Source organism: Drosophila innubila, chromosome X (genome assembly GCF_004354385.1).
Source record: "Drosophila innubila isolate TH190305 chromosome X, UK_Dinn_1.0, whole genome shotgun sequence".
In the NCBI taxonomy this organism is placed as follows: Eukaryota; Metazoa; Arthropoda; class Insecta; order Diptera; family Drosophilidae; genus Drosophila; species Drosophila innubila.
The window spans coordinates 25,644,660-25,659,601 of record NC_047626.1 but is presented as its reverse complement, the minus strand read 5'-3'; the positions used below and the strand labels follow the sequence as shown (position 1 = coordinate 25,659,601).

The window sequence follows — 14,942 nt, the reverse complement described above, 5'->3', positions numbered from 1 at the left end:
AAGTATATGAAGTTAAAAACGAAAATCGTTTCTTTTTTTTTTGTTGTCTTCATCTTCATCTTTCATTTTTAACGTTTGCTCTTGAAACGCGCTTTTGTTTTGCGTTGTTGTTGTTGTTGCTGAGATTTTAACCGATGCCAAAACCGAAAGGGTGCAACAACAATAAAAACAACTGAAACTCGATAAATGCTAAAAAACGTTGGTTTTGATTTGTTTGTGTTAATTTGTTTTTTTTAAGACAAGTGCAATAAAAAAAATCATCAAGTTGGCCAACAGCAAATAAATAAATGGCAGCAAAAGTCAGACAACAAAATCAATATTCAAATTAAGCAGAATACAACAACAGAAACAGCAACAGCAACAACGAGAACTACAAACAGCAACAACTACAAATACAACAGCAGCAGCAATTCGACAACTTGTCGATAGACCGATAGATAACGAGTAGCAGGCGGCCAAAGAGAGCGAACGTAAGAGAGACTGGGAGCATAGACAGAGAGAAGGTGAGAGCGGACGCTGCAGCATCACAAAAAAGGCGAAGGAAGTCCGAAAGGAAACAGGCGACAAGCGACCAGCGACAGGCGCTAAAACCACCCACAATAATCATGGGACGACGCACGTATCTAAATCGCTCCTATGCAATTTACTACCCCAGTCGCGTCGAGGGCTGGCTGGATGTTTGTGGTAAGTGTTTGGGCACAAGCTAACAAGCTTAAGAAATCTCCAAGTGTTTAAAATACGTAATTGTTCTATTGGAACTGGGCAAAGTTTCCCAGAAACTACAGACGAAACGACAATCGAACTTCTCTATAGTGAACTTTTATTCATTATTATGCTCTCTTTATTATAAATAAAAATTTCAAGTTTACAGTTTTTTCGTTCTGTTCAAATGTAATAAAATATCATATATTACATATGTATATATTACATATATATTACAATTTGAAAATGGAGAAATAGTTAAGTATTTCAATCTTACGTACTTAAAGTTAATGAGTGTGATAAACTTTCATACAGGGTTGCCACTGAAATCGAAACCAACCAAAAATCTCACAATAACATATGAAGCTGCGAGATTCTTTCGGTTGGTTTCGATATCTGTGGCACCCCTGATACAGTACATCAGATCTCCAACACTACAGTCGAATCTCTTTATTAAATACACAACTTGTTTGTTTTATTTATAATTTTAAAGCGGAAAGCTTGTTGAATTATAATTGAAACTAAGCTATTAAACGTCATCATTGAGATTTCTGTTTAAACGACAAGTGAGTAAGAATGTAGACATATTTATAGCTGTTCCGAGTGTAAATAACGCAGCTGACCCATATTTATATAGTACATATGTACATACAAATCTTGAAAAAAATAGTTTGACATTTTTGCCAGTATTTTTATCAACATCTTGCTATCAGAACATTTTGGAAGTTAAATAAAACACTTAAGAATTGATATTAAAGAAGCATTGGATTAAACTGAGATTTATAATAATTGAATTCTCTTATTATGGGGATAAAAAAAACTTAAAAGGATCATTTGAAGGCTTTGTTTATACTAAGCTTTTGAGTAACTAGATTCTTTAAATAAAACTATTATAAAAACAATTTTTTTTATATTGGTATATCTAGTTGCATCCCTGGTCTGTGTATGCGAGTACATACATATGTGTGTGTGTAAACTAAGAGGGTGGTTGGACACACAGCTGATGCTGATTTTGTTGCGGATGCTGCGATAACCTGTCTCTCTCTCTCTTCATGTCTCCCTCTCTCACTCTCCTTCACCTTTAGCACCTGTGCAAATGCAAGCATTGCCGGTTTGGCCTGGGAAAACTCAACAGGGTTGCCTCTCAACAGCAGCAACAACAAAAGCATCAACAAACAGCAACTTTGGGCAGGTTGTTTTTGCTTGTAGTTGTTGTTGTTACTGATGGCCGTTTTCCGTTATCTACGAGTATTAGCATTTTTACCTGTCGCTCATCCGTTTCAGTTTTATTATTGTAGTTGTAGTTTTTGAGGGGTTGCTCGTTGCCCGCAAGGCAAAAGATATGAAACAGACACACAAACACTCCTACGAGCACACAGGCAACGATAAATGTATGACCAACCCACAGACAGGCGACAAAACAACGCTAATAGTTTTGTCTAATGAGTTGACCTGCGTTTTTCCTCAAAAATATTATTAAGAAAATCGTGAAGAAAACATGTAGCAATTAGTTTGTTTAATGACAAGAAAAATATATTCAAATATGCGTAATATTTCTAGATTTTTAACGATATGTTATGACCAAATTTACAATTTCTTAAACGGGGTTCATAAATAGAATACAATGATTTTATTAGCTTATAACTTGCATTCATCATTCTATAAATGGTAGCTATTTTAACTTATATCATTAATATGATATTTTCAAGAAAGAAGGGTAAATAAACATATTAACGGACGTAAATACAAAAGAAAATAAAATACATAAATAATGCCTTATACATATTATAATAGGTATGCTTATTTAAGTTTGCTAAATTATTCTATAAGTTTCTTGATATTTGAGGCATTAAATAAAATTTAATTAAATTTTCTCTATCAAAATGTAGATTTTATGAAGCTGAGTGCTTAGAGATTTACAAAACATGCCTGAATATAATTAAGAGAAATGATATTTGAAATACCTTTAGCTATACCAAGACCAAGTTTATTCTTCACAGTCAACTTCACCTGGTAAATGAACACCATTGAAATTGATTGATAAACATATGTCGCCTGGCAGCTGGTACTTCCCAGTTGAAGAAGCAGTGTTGTGTGTCGTGACAATGTAAAAAAAGGCTCCAAGACAGCCCAAGCCCAAGTAAATGGCCACGTAAATGGCAACGAGTCGAAGCACTGTTTTGGCCATTTTCGCATATCATTCGTTTTGTTCGTTATGGTATTAACTTTATTGTTGTAGCCAACAGCGGAAGGAAGGTGTGTTTATCTCAGTGTGTGTGTGTGTGATTGTGTGTGTCTGCAGGTTGGTGTGTCAAGGTCATTAGTGACATTCTAACAGCCTTTTCGCTTAGCCTTGCCTTTTGCCACCTACACGCACAGGTTTCGACCATTTGGCCAATGGCCCCTGCTGAGCAGCTGTTCATGTTCATGTTGCTGGTTGCTGTTGTTGTTGTTGTTGTTGATAGTTGTTGTTGTTGATTGCCCGCTGGCTTGACATCATTTCTGTCATGTTGCCCCGTTGATGTTGCTTCTTGCTGCTTTCGCTTTGCATGTCACTTGACCGTCTTGGTTAAGCTAACACGTCTTCGTTTTGGTCTTGGTTAGCCCGACTTGGCACGACTTGGTTCTTGGGCACTTTGGCTTTGGTTTTCAGGCCATTTGCCATTTAAGATACCCTTCAAATAGGCGTCATAAGGGTATGTTGCTTACCACTTTTTAGTTTACGAGTACTTATAAAAGTTAATATGTTTTGAAACATTTTTTCCCTGACTAATTTTTTGGGATTTCTACAATCAGCAAATTTACATTTTTTATTAAGAATGAAAATGTGTAAGCACGTAGAAAAATGTACTAGACTTTTTAGTGAATAGAGGGTAATAACTTTTTCTAGATTTATCATGGTTTATTTTTACGCATATTTACATTTCACGATATTCATATAAATTGTATGATCGATAGTTTTCTTACTTTAATATAAACATAGTCTATTCTGACTATTCAATTTTATTTATATACATATAAATTTTAGCGTATTTGTTTATTATTTTTTTATGTTTATAAACGATTTTGTAGAATGTTTTTATAAAATACAAATAAAAATAATGATAATAATAAGTATATAACTGAGTGTAAAGGGTATTGTCAAGTCGAGCCCCAGCTCAAAGCTATATCATTCTAACTCGTTTTTATTTCATTTTTTTCTAAGCCCGTCAAAAACGCGCGTTAAAGGAAGACAAGCAAAGAGACAGAGAAAGAAAGAGTGAGATGGAGAGAGAAATCGTTAAATCCGAAAAATCGTCGATTGGCGATGGCGTCATTAACAACGCGTCGTCGTCGTGGCACAGTTTTGGCCAAATTGTTGCACTTGCTTGACGCTTTTGTTATTGTTTTGTTGTATTTAAGCTGCGACTTTAGTTTATGGGTTAAGCGGCAGCGCCACCTGTCGGTAGAAAGTTCAATGCGCTCTTTATCGGGATGTGGACGTGGATGCAGCTGAGATCACTAGAAAGTGAAATAACGTTGCAGAATTCGGAAATTCGAATGCGACGGCGACTGCGACTGCGACTGCGACACACTCGTTATGTTTGTTGTTGTAGTTGTTGCTGCTTTCTGATCGTTTTTGTTGTTGTATTTTCTATTTTCAAGTATCGCGCTCCATCGCAAATGTTGCCCAGCAACTTTCTATGAAAAAATTCACTTTTTCCTGAAGTGTTTGGGACGTCGCTTGACGACGTTATTGGCAGGCCCAAGCAGGCTTTTGTAGCTAAGCCTATTTTCCTCCCCTTCCCCACACCCTTCCTTCGCACCACCACACCCCTTTACTCCATTTCCCTGCCACGCTAGTTGCTCTTGTTGTTGTTGTTTTTGGTAAATCGAACGTCGAATGGATTAACACGTTGCCGCCTGGTCTGTGTCTCAAGTTTTTCCAATTCCTCTTAAAAAAAAAGAGGAAAAACAACAACGGAACAAATGAGAAATGAAGAAAAAGGAAATTTATAAAAAAAAATAAATAAATAAATAAAAAATGCAAAACCTGTTGGCTATTGAAATTATAGCTGCCATATGCCAAACAAGATCTGCATGATAGCCAAAGATACAGAGTGAGAGTGAGAAAGGAGGTAAGAGTAAGACAGAGTCGGAATTAGTATTGGCCAGTACTACAAACAAGTGCATAGATTATCACACTCACAACAACATCAACAGATCTGCAAGTCTATAAATTGAAAACTGAAAGCCGACTCGATAATTGCATATCTCTGTTGAGAACTAGCTAAAGAACTGGAAATACTGGGAACTATAGTATGACCCAAATGATATATTAGACAAATGATCAGATATGACAGTGATCAATTGAGAATAATCATGGCTTCAGGTAACTAAACTAATGTACAAGTTGCTAAGGAGCAACTCGTTGCTCTACTTTTTAAGCGAGAGTTTTGTATTATCGAAAAAACATACATATAATAATTAGATAATAGATTTACCTAAACTTAAGATTGCAACATGCCTTCAAAGTAAACTTACCTTACCTCTAAAACTATTTCAGATAATAGAATGACAATTGGTGTAGTCTGGTGAGAATAATAGATTTTATCGTTAGCAAACCTGTAAAGTCAAAACTTCTTATCTCTAAAATTAATTGAGGCAGACTGATAAGAATTTATATTGAGAGTAGTACACAAATTACAAATTACAAAAGTTATCAGAGTAAAAATATGAGTGTTGTTGAAGAAAATATAGAACATGTACATTGTACAATATGTATGTATATTAGATTGGAAATTCTAGATTTAAAGGGTTTAAAACATAAAAAGTTAAAGCGAGTCAGCCTCTTCCATTTACATTTCTTTCATTTGCACTTTTTTTTTAACTATAGCCCCTATATGTAGAGTCTAGATTCTTCCTTCTTCACTTGTTTTCTAGAAAAAAACTACTTCAGTTACATTTCAAAGTAAAACTGAACTAGTTTGTTAAGCAAAATGACGGTTAATAGCTCTACAATGACAGGTCATTTTCTTTTGCTTCAGCTTCTTTAATTTGAACTCATATTTTCTTATATAATGTTTCTCGAACTGGAATTTTAAAGACTGTCTAGCTGTCTCATCACAAAAAAAAAACCTTTTGACTGAAGTCAAACTGTTTAATTTTTTCCTAACTCTTTCCAAGCATGAATGATTGTGTAACAAGTTATTAACTAGTTCTGTTCTTAATTTGAATATGTTTAACGATTTCTTGTGCAACAAATGATTACATCTGCTGAGCTAATAATAAAATATGCGAAAACTCTGTTTAAAGTAGTTCACACAAATTGCAAATTGCATTCAACTGCGCATTTGCGTGTCTTCTAAGAAATATTACAAAACTGTGTTGCGTATACGCCCTGGAAAATATATTGAAGAAAAGACACAAAAAATGCTAAAAACTTCACACACACAAACACATCCCGTTGGCATGTGTGTGTGTGTGTGCGTGTGTGCGTTTCTTTAGTCTGATGAATTTTGCAATAGCCAAGATAAAAAAAAGTAGAGTAAGATTACTTTAGAAGAGATTGATCATCGAGGAGATACGCTGCAAATTTTCATTGATTGACAATTTTTCCAATTTATGATAGAAAGAAAAGTGAATGGCAAACTGTTATATGATATTTTTCTTGTTATTTAACACATCACTTGAAATTTATTTTTAAAATCTATGCGAAAATAAACTATTCTAAGGGTTGATCACCAAATGCAAAAGCTGAGGAACCTGGTTGAGATATATTAAAATGGTATTGTATCATAGGATGGATATAAGTTAATTAATAAATATAAAATATATACATATGTATGTGTTTATACATTGTTTATTTTACTATACAAAAATGGAAAACTTTAAACTTAAATAGACATATGTTTCCATATCCTATCGCCGATATAATTTATACTCTTTTATAATTTAAACTTCCAAATTAATTATGTTGAAGCTTGTTAAGAATTAAAGACTTGACATAATTAAAACTATTTGTATCTCCTGTTTATAATACATCTTTTTGTTTTGTTTATAGGGTATAATAAAAAAGCAGCGAGCAAAAAAGTAATCTATAAATGAATTGACAAATAAAATGCGGCCCGGCCCGGTTCGGTATGGTTGAGTTTTGGCTCTAAGCTTATTACATGATGCGAAATTCAAGTTATGCTATAATTCTGCATTGTTTGTCTTCAAAGGGGACAAAGAAGGAGAAAGAGAGAAGCAGACAAAAAGAAACAGAGACAGAGAGAGATCGGTTTGAGTTTGTTTTGAATTGTTTGTTTGTTTAGTATTTGCGCTGATTTTTTTCTCTACTTTTTTTTTATCATTACGTTTCGCATATTTCCCATAAACCTAATTAAATGCGTTGCTCTTATTGTTGTTGTTGTAGCTGTTGCATTTACGCAACTATTTGTGTTGGCCTGCATGTTTATGCATGTAGCGACAGACAGACAGACAAACAGACAGACAGACATATGTATGGTACATATGTTTGTACTTATGTATGTTCGGTCTGCCTGCTTGGCATATGGCCCGAATCCCGTCTATAAACTCCCACCCCCTCCAGCTCCCACTTCTTCTCCACCTCCTGTCTCCCCTCTCTCTGCGCTATCTTTTGTTGCTCGTCTGTCAATTTTCAAGTTTCACCCACACACAAAGCTAAGACTGGCGAGAGGGTGGAGAAGTTTTGGCATTTGGATTGGGGGATCGTGTCTATGGGGTTTTCATAATGAATTGGGTGGTGTTTCTTTCTTTTGGTATTGTTTCTGGGGCAGCTGCCTCTATGCGGAAGTAGCAACAACTTAGCTACCATTGTTGTCGCTCTTCGTGCTGCCAAGATGTTGCTTCTCATGTTGGCGCCTGCGACAACGAAATAAAACACATTTTTGTTACCCTAACAGCCTGGGTATGTTAGCTATTGCTTAATCAAAATCTTATGTTAGTTATGCGAATATTACTTCCATAGATTTGAATATCAATATCTACTTGCTTTGTTACTATCGATAGTTTTTTTTATTCTAACGATCGTTTATGATTTTTTTAAGAAATTGATCTATAAATATTCTATTGAAAATCAATTTTAAAAATAGCTGAGGATTGTTATCGCTGTTATCGATAATATTTGCAAACGTATTGCAACACAGTTAGAGTCGCTATATTCAGTTGACAATTATTAAAATAAACTATGGAAATAAAAGACAAGATCATTTTAAATATTTTGCATTTTGTCAAATCTTTAAAATTCCATGAAATTGTATATTCTTAGATTCGTGTTTTGTTTGTTTTAAGCCCGATCAATTATTTTGAACTTTACTTATTTATTTTCAAATATTATGAACTATTATTGTCAACAGCTGACAGAAATTTTAATTATATAATATAAGTTATAAAATGTAAATTATTTATAAACTTAAACATAAAATCAAAGTTGAAAATGTCTGATTAATATATTAATATTATGGGAGTACTTAAATCGATAAGATAGCGTATGAGGTCTATAGCTTTCTTAAAAAATGAAGTTCTATTGTAGTTATTCCTTCTTTTCTATTTCTCTGCGACAAGCAAATAAAAGCAGCTTGGCCAAGAAACAGCCAATAGGCACGGACAAACAGTAAAGAAGAAAAAAACATAAGAACAGAAAAGAAAAGAAAATGAAATAGAAAAAAACTTCGCGCGTCGATCGTCACTACAAATGCTTCTGCCCCTGCCCCTGCCTCTCTCCCTACCTCCCCACTCCACTTTCTGCTCCAGGCCTTGCCACTGCTTTCCGTCAACCGCAACAGGGCCACACACATACTCACACACTGCCACACCCTCCCACACACACTAACACACATACGCACACATGACGCATCGCATAAATTATTTTAAATTACTTTTAATTGGCAATGTTTTTTTTTCTGTTCTTGTTGAATTTTTTTTATTCTTTTGGGTGCTTTAAACATTTAATAATTACATTTTGTTGCACTTCTTGTCGCTCTTTTCCTTTAACTAAAATAAAAAAATCTTTAGAGCTTTTAGTTAAAAAAGTTTCTCGAATAAAATTGTGCTTGAAATCTTGGGCAAAAAGTTAAGTTGGTAGAAATATTGCAGCATATTAATATTCAAATCAATTCTGCGGATTAAATATTATTAATACAGCTGTGGAAAAGTGAAATATAAAATTGAAGAACCCTCTCTCCATATCTGGTATACAAAAATATATACAAAAATGTAAGATGATTAAAAAAAAACTTCATTCCAAAGATCTATCGAATTTCAATAAAATTTAAGCATAAGAAAATATCTGTAACCTAAATAATTTTAAAGATAATCAAAGAAATATATAAATGTAAAAGAAAATAATAAACTTCAAAGATTTATCTAAATATCTGTCGAATAACTGCCGCAGCTTTGAAATATGATTCGGAATTCAATAGATCTCTACAGTAAATAAATACTACATAACATATGCACTCAGTAGACTCATTACTAAGGTCTACGATAATTATAAAAGTTGAATAATTAATTAATACCATTTTGGTTTCTAGCTACAATCAACAGTTTTCATAAGATTCATTTAATTAGCTTTTAAGTAAACGTTAATCAATTAAGCAACATTCAAAGCACGGCATGTATGAGTACGAATACGGGTATATGGACAATCATTTTACTATAATACTCGTATTCTCTGAGCTCTATCAATTCCAGTTTTAACTGTGTTTGGAATTTTTATAAATAGATTATAGGGAGTATTCAATTTGCACGTTTCTAGCTAAGTTAGTTGGATGTATGTATATTTAGATAGACAATAGAATAAACAAGGCTAAGGTTGCAGAACCTTGGGGAAAACTGAGTGGGTTTTTAATGTATAAATAGAAATTGTATACATGGGCATAAGATTATTATCAGATGTGTGTTCCATAAATCTATAGAAATGTTGTAAGTGCTCCTGAAATATCAGGGGTATTTATACAATTTATAAATAATTTAAATCAAATAGTGTTACTTTTGCAATGTTATTCAATATAAAAGTTAAATTTGTTTAATTTAATACATTTAAATATTTTTTGTATAATTTTTTCAACAATAATATTGACAGTGGAAAGCAAAGTAATATTGTTCATAGGAACATTGACACTCGCGTTTGTCTAGCCAAAGATTTATAGAACATGTATTTCAGGGTATATTCTGTAGTTGTTCATATGTTGCACATGCTGTTCCGCACGTTAATCAGCCGCCACATGATGATGTTGTTGGTGGTGGTGGTGTTGATGTTGGTATCCGATCTTAGTTCTTTGCCCTTATTGCAACGGCATTAAATAATCGCACAAATTGTTGAAATTCTCACGAAGTGCCGTTATCTGCATGAGCGATTACAGCTGGACAGTGTTGGACAATGTGTGTGTGAGTGCTTGAAGCGCGCTAATCGATAATTGATCGAACTGGGTGAATCCTTTCGGCAGTCACAGTCGTGACGTAACTGACAGCTTTTGTCAGCGATCGCAACGACAGCTGTTCAACTGCAGCGCAGCCGCTTGGCAGGTGGGCAGACTACATACCCCACAACACTCCACCCCATCACCTGCTGTCCCTCTCTCTTCTTTCTTCCCCTCTGCACAAGTTCTGTAGAGGCATTAAAAAGCGCTGACAAAGTGCATTGAACTCAGAAGCGAGAAATTCTTATGCAAAAAAAAAAATAAAAATAAAAACGACCAACGAACATTTCAAAATTAACGCAAAGTTGCTGAGCCACGATGCGCGGTCGCAATCGACGCCGACGTCGTCGTCACCGTCACGTTGTGGTCGCTCTTCACAATTACATACAATATTTATGTTAAATGGCCAGACGGGCGCCGGGCTTAAACACTCGCGTTTCGTACTCGAACTGATGATAGAGCAGGCACTCAACAAGTGACCCCCCTCCCCCTTCGTTCCCCTCCCCCACTCCACATACCTTCTCTCACTCCGAGTGTGGGCTAAGTTCTTTTTTATTTTGTATTATTATTTATATTTAAAGTTTTTAGTTTTTGTTGCTTTTCGGGGTCGCGTTGGGTCGACGTCTCAACATCTCTCTCATCATGTGAACATCATCAAATATCATCATCATCATCTTTATACCCGTTACTTGTGCGAAACTAGGGTATATTGTATTCGTTGCTATGTTTATACATACATATGTAACAGTGAGAAGGAAGCTTTGCTGACTCCATCAAATATACATACATATATCGCTCGTTTACCTCAATACTGTCATAACTCAAAAAACAAAATGTTGCAAATAAAAAATGCTTTTTAAATTTTTAAATTGCAGTTAAAATAAAAGAAATCTTTCAACTCTCACATGAAAAGTGCACAATATATAAATATTAATATTTTACACATCATAAAACCAGATATACGGAATATGTCTGCATCATTAACTGAAAAAGAGTGTTTTTTTCTGTGGTTTGACAGTACTGAAGTTAATAAACGATATATTTATCATTATCATCATGAGCGCCGTCTGTATGAACACCTAGATCTCAGAGACTGTAAGAACTAGAGCCACAAAATTTGGCACACAGACTTCTATGAACCCTACGGAGATCAAGTAGTTTTTAACATTTTTTTAGGAAAAACAATACAATAAATGTTGGACAAAATTTATTAAATTTTATAATGATAAGATCAAATTAATAAGATCAATATTCATATTTAAAACATGAAAAGTGTAGTTTTGTAATAGAATTATTAATAGCATGACTGAATATAATGATACCGACTAAAAATAACCAATGCATTATGAAAATTTTATTTTTAAGATAAAGCGCTTCTTTTAGTAGTGAACGGTAACTTTTATTATTTTCAACCATCCTATTATCCACATCAAAATCCGATAAATATAACGATAGTAATGGATGTTTAAAGTTTTTAAGCAACACCATAATAATTTTTATTTAAAAAACGGGTATCTCATAGTCAGGAAATTGGCCAGAACTTTCTTACTGGCTTTTCTTATTTTTTTATCTTGTTATTGTTGTTGCTGTTGCGCTTCACATTGTTATCGCATACGTTGACGGAACCGGGAACCGAAGTGAAACGAACTTTGAGAATAATTTTGCCGGGGCACGAAACGCAACGCGACGACGAGAGGAGGAATGGGCGATGGGATTATTGAATCAGATGCGGGCAGCCACACGTTGTCGGGGAGGGGCAATAGAGCATCACAGGGGTGGGGGAGGTGCTGAAATGGAGTAGAGTAGAGTGGAGTGAGTGATGAACAGTGGAGTGGGGACGGGGAGGAAGGTGAGGCAGTCGCAGTTACTTAGTTCAACTTGGCTGCTCATTGTTATATTTGCTATTGCTATTCTTATTGTTGTTGCTATTTGCTTCTATTTCTTTCAATTCTTCGTTTTCATCTTCTACTTCTAATCCACACAATTTTCACATTTCCACAGACGGCAAACGGCATTTGACGCTGCTGCTGTTGCAGTTGCGGACTCTGATCTCGTGTGCCAAACTGCATTTCTAATTTTTTGGCCGTTGTCTTATTAGCAACAACACGCATGCGTGCAGCGGCATTCGATATGTGCAGTCCCAAGGGGAGTGAGGAACTAGATGACAGTTAGTCTGTTTGCTTTTTGGTATTTTTTAGCCCGTTTCTTTTTCTATCTCAAAAGCGCTGCGCGCGCAATGCAAACTATATTATTTCAATGTACCACCTAAAAGCATGCAATGTTTTTCTTCAATGCATAAAGTGGCTGTTGCTACGAGCTAGAACTAGATGGCGCCAGTGTGAAATTAATGTGAATTGCAGCAAACTAATCATTTTAATTAGTGTAGTTATTAATTTATACGGAAAGAAGAGATATAATTATGCAATGAGTTCTTAAATTTACAAGAAAAACTTGTAGAACTACAACTACAAGAATGTTAAATAAATAAAGAGATAAATATAAATATTTATATTTATATTTATATTTATATTTATATTTATATTTATATTTATATTTATATTTATATTTATATTTATATTTATATTTATATTTATATTTATATTTATATTTATATTTATATTTATATTTATATTTATATTTATATTTATATTTATATTTATATAATATTAATCCTTTAAATAACAAATGGAATTTGAAATTCCTAAAATATAGTACACTGAGAATTAGAGATGACACAATTGTAAAAATAATTGAATATTTGATTTTTTTGATTGATTGATTTTCTCGTTCCTTTACAAAAATACATATTTGGAATGTTTATTTGATAGATAAGAAAGGACTGAGATTACGAAGATAACATAATTCTTAACCAAAAAATTATTGTGTCTAGTTTTAGTTTCAACTAACGTGACGAGAATTTCTCTTATTTTTATACCCTGTTCGGTTTTAATTTGTTTATTTTTTATTTGCAGAAACGGAAGGTGAACTAACACGTCTAATTAAAACACTGCCATGGGGACCGCTATATTGTGTGCTGCAACAGGATGATCAAACATTTACCGCCTACTGCAGCGAAGAGATATCGGTAAGTAACGAGTAGCGAGCAAAATGCAACGAGTAGCGAGTAACGAGAAACGCTTGTACCAAATAACAAACTAATAATGCCAAGAAAAACCACTTTCTCATGCTCATTGTATGTATCTGTGCTTCTGTTTCTGTATCTCTTTTTCACATTCTGTATTGCACCCACTAATAACATGGATCCCACAAAATTATATGTACAAAAAAAAAACAATCGCTACTAATTTTGTAGATATTTCCGGCAACGCCAAAAAAGGAGCTTGAGGTGGGTAATGTGCTAACCATATTGTACTGTTTACCTTTAAGTTGATGCCATTTTGTTTTGACTTGACTGATAATTAAACTCGGCCTCTATCTCTCTCTCTTAGCTGGGAGATGTTTGTTATGAGGATATACCACGTGTGCGTCTGGATCGCGTGCGTCGTCCAGCTAAAGCTCTTTGGGATGGTCCGCCCACGCTCGCCGAGGAGAACGAGGATTCCGACACGTGTCTGGGCAACGGCATGAACGGACTTAACGACATCGTGCTGAACACAACGCTCTACAATGATCTAGGTAAGTTTTTGGATAATAGCAAATAGATATGTAGACGATCTGCTGAGCCAACTTCTTTCTAATTTCGGGATCAGACCGATTGAACGTGGTCATTTTATAAATTTTTTATTTCAATAAGCGTAAAGGTTTTCGCCATGGATTTAAACCGAAACATACATAGTTCCAGTTTCGGTTCCGGTACGTCCTGGGTCAACTATTTCAGTTTTGTCAGGTTCCGGTATCAGTACCGGAATGTAACGGTGCAACAAATCAATTTTAAAACATTTTAAAATGGTTTAGTGTTTTTTATACTAATCATGACATAAGAAATTGATTAAAGGATAAATCGAATCTTGTCAAAAAAAAATTATTTTAACGAAAAAAGAAAATTTTTAATGCCGGATAAATTTATTGCCAATGACATTCCATTCAGAAAAATCATTATGTAACTTCGTTGGCTAGGTTTTTGGATGAGGAAAGTCAAACCCTCAATTGCGGTTAACTATTAATTGCATTGACCTACGATTGAGCGCAGTAATTGCAATACGTGTTGTTGTTTTGGGGCCGATGATCATATCAAAGCGTGTGTCTGTGTAACTGCCCTTTTCTCTTCAAAACTTATACACTACAACCCCACTCCCACCCCCCTCCCACCGTCCTCTCTCTCTCTCTCTGTCTTTCTCTGTGAGAAGTCACTCAGGAAATTTGCTTGTATCGTCGTCACGCATGCCAGCACATTGGGCACAATAGCAACACAGCAGACAGCGTTGAAGCTGAATGGCTGTCGAGGCGCGATGGGGAAGGAGGAGCGGGAAGGTAAGGTAAGGGAAGGGAAGGGAAGGAGTAGCGACTCTGTGTGGCGGAAGAGCAACGATACACTATACACAACAACCATTGAACAACGATATGAATACAACAACCACCCGACACACGACAACAATGGCGAACTCGTTAATGACAATCTACGCGCGATTGAACAACATTGAAGTGCAGGCGACAAAACGAGCATAACAAAGGTAGCTTTGCGAATCGATATTATTGTTTATCGATTAGGCATTTAATGTGCTCTCTTTTAAAAAAATAAAGTACTTGATTGATGATTCCAGCTTGTACACTTTAATCGTAATAAGAAATGGCTATCGTTTTTGCTTTTGTTTTACAGCATTGTTTATTGATTGTCTATCAATCAGCTTTGCAGAC

General features: G+C 34.8%; 1 protein-coding gene across 4 annotated transcripts in view; it reads left to right on the top strand.

Annotated features, from left to right (window-relative positions):
* The first annotated feature begins 342 nt into the window (after positions 1 to 342).
* The window catches only part of LOC117794275 (ras GTPase-activating protein raskol), a 53,734-nt gene continuing 39,134 nt past the window's right edge, over positions 343 to 14,942 (top strand). For 2 of the 4 annotated variants that reach the window (XM_034634868.1, XM_034634866.1), the window contains exons 1-4: positions 343 to 684; positions 13,100 to 13,212; positions 13,441 to 13,473; positions 13,577 to 13,763. In XM_034634868.1, coding sequence (XP_034490759.1) covers positions 606 to 684; positions 13,100 to 13,212; positions 13,441 to 13,473; positions 13,577 to 13,763 — 412 coding nt within the window. In that variant the 5' untranslated portion in view covers positions 343 to 605. The remainder of the gene's footprint in view (positions 685 to 13,099; positions 13,213 to 13,440; positions 13,474 to 13,576; positions 13,764 to 14,942) is intronic. The other 2 variants (XM_034634867.1, XM_034634870.1) reach the window with 2 other exon arrangements.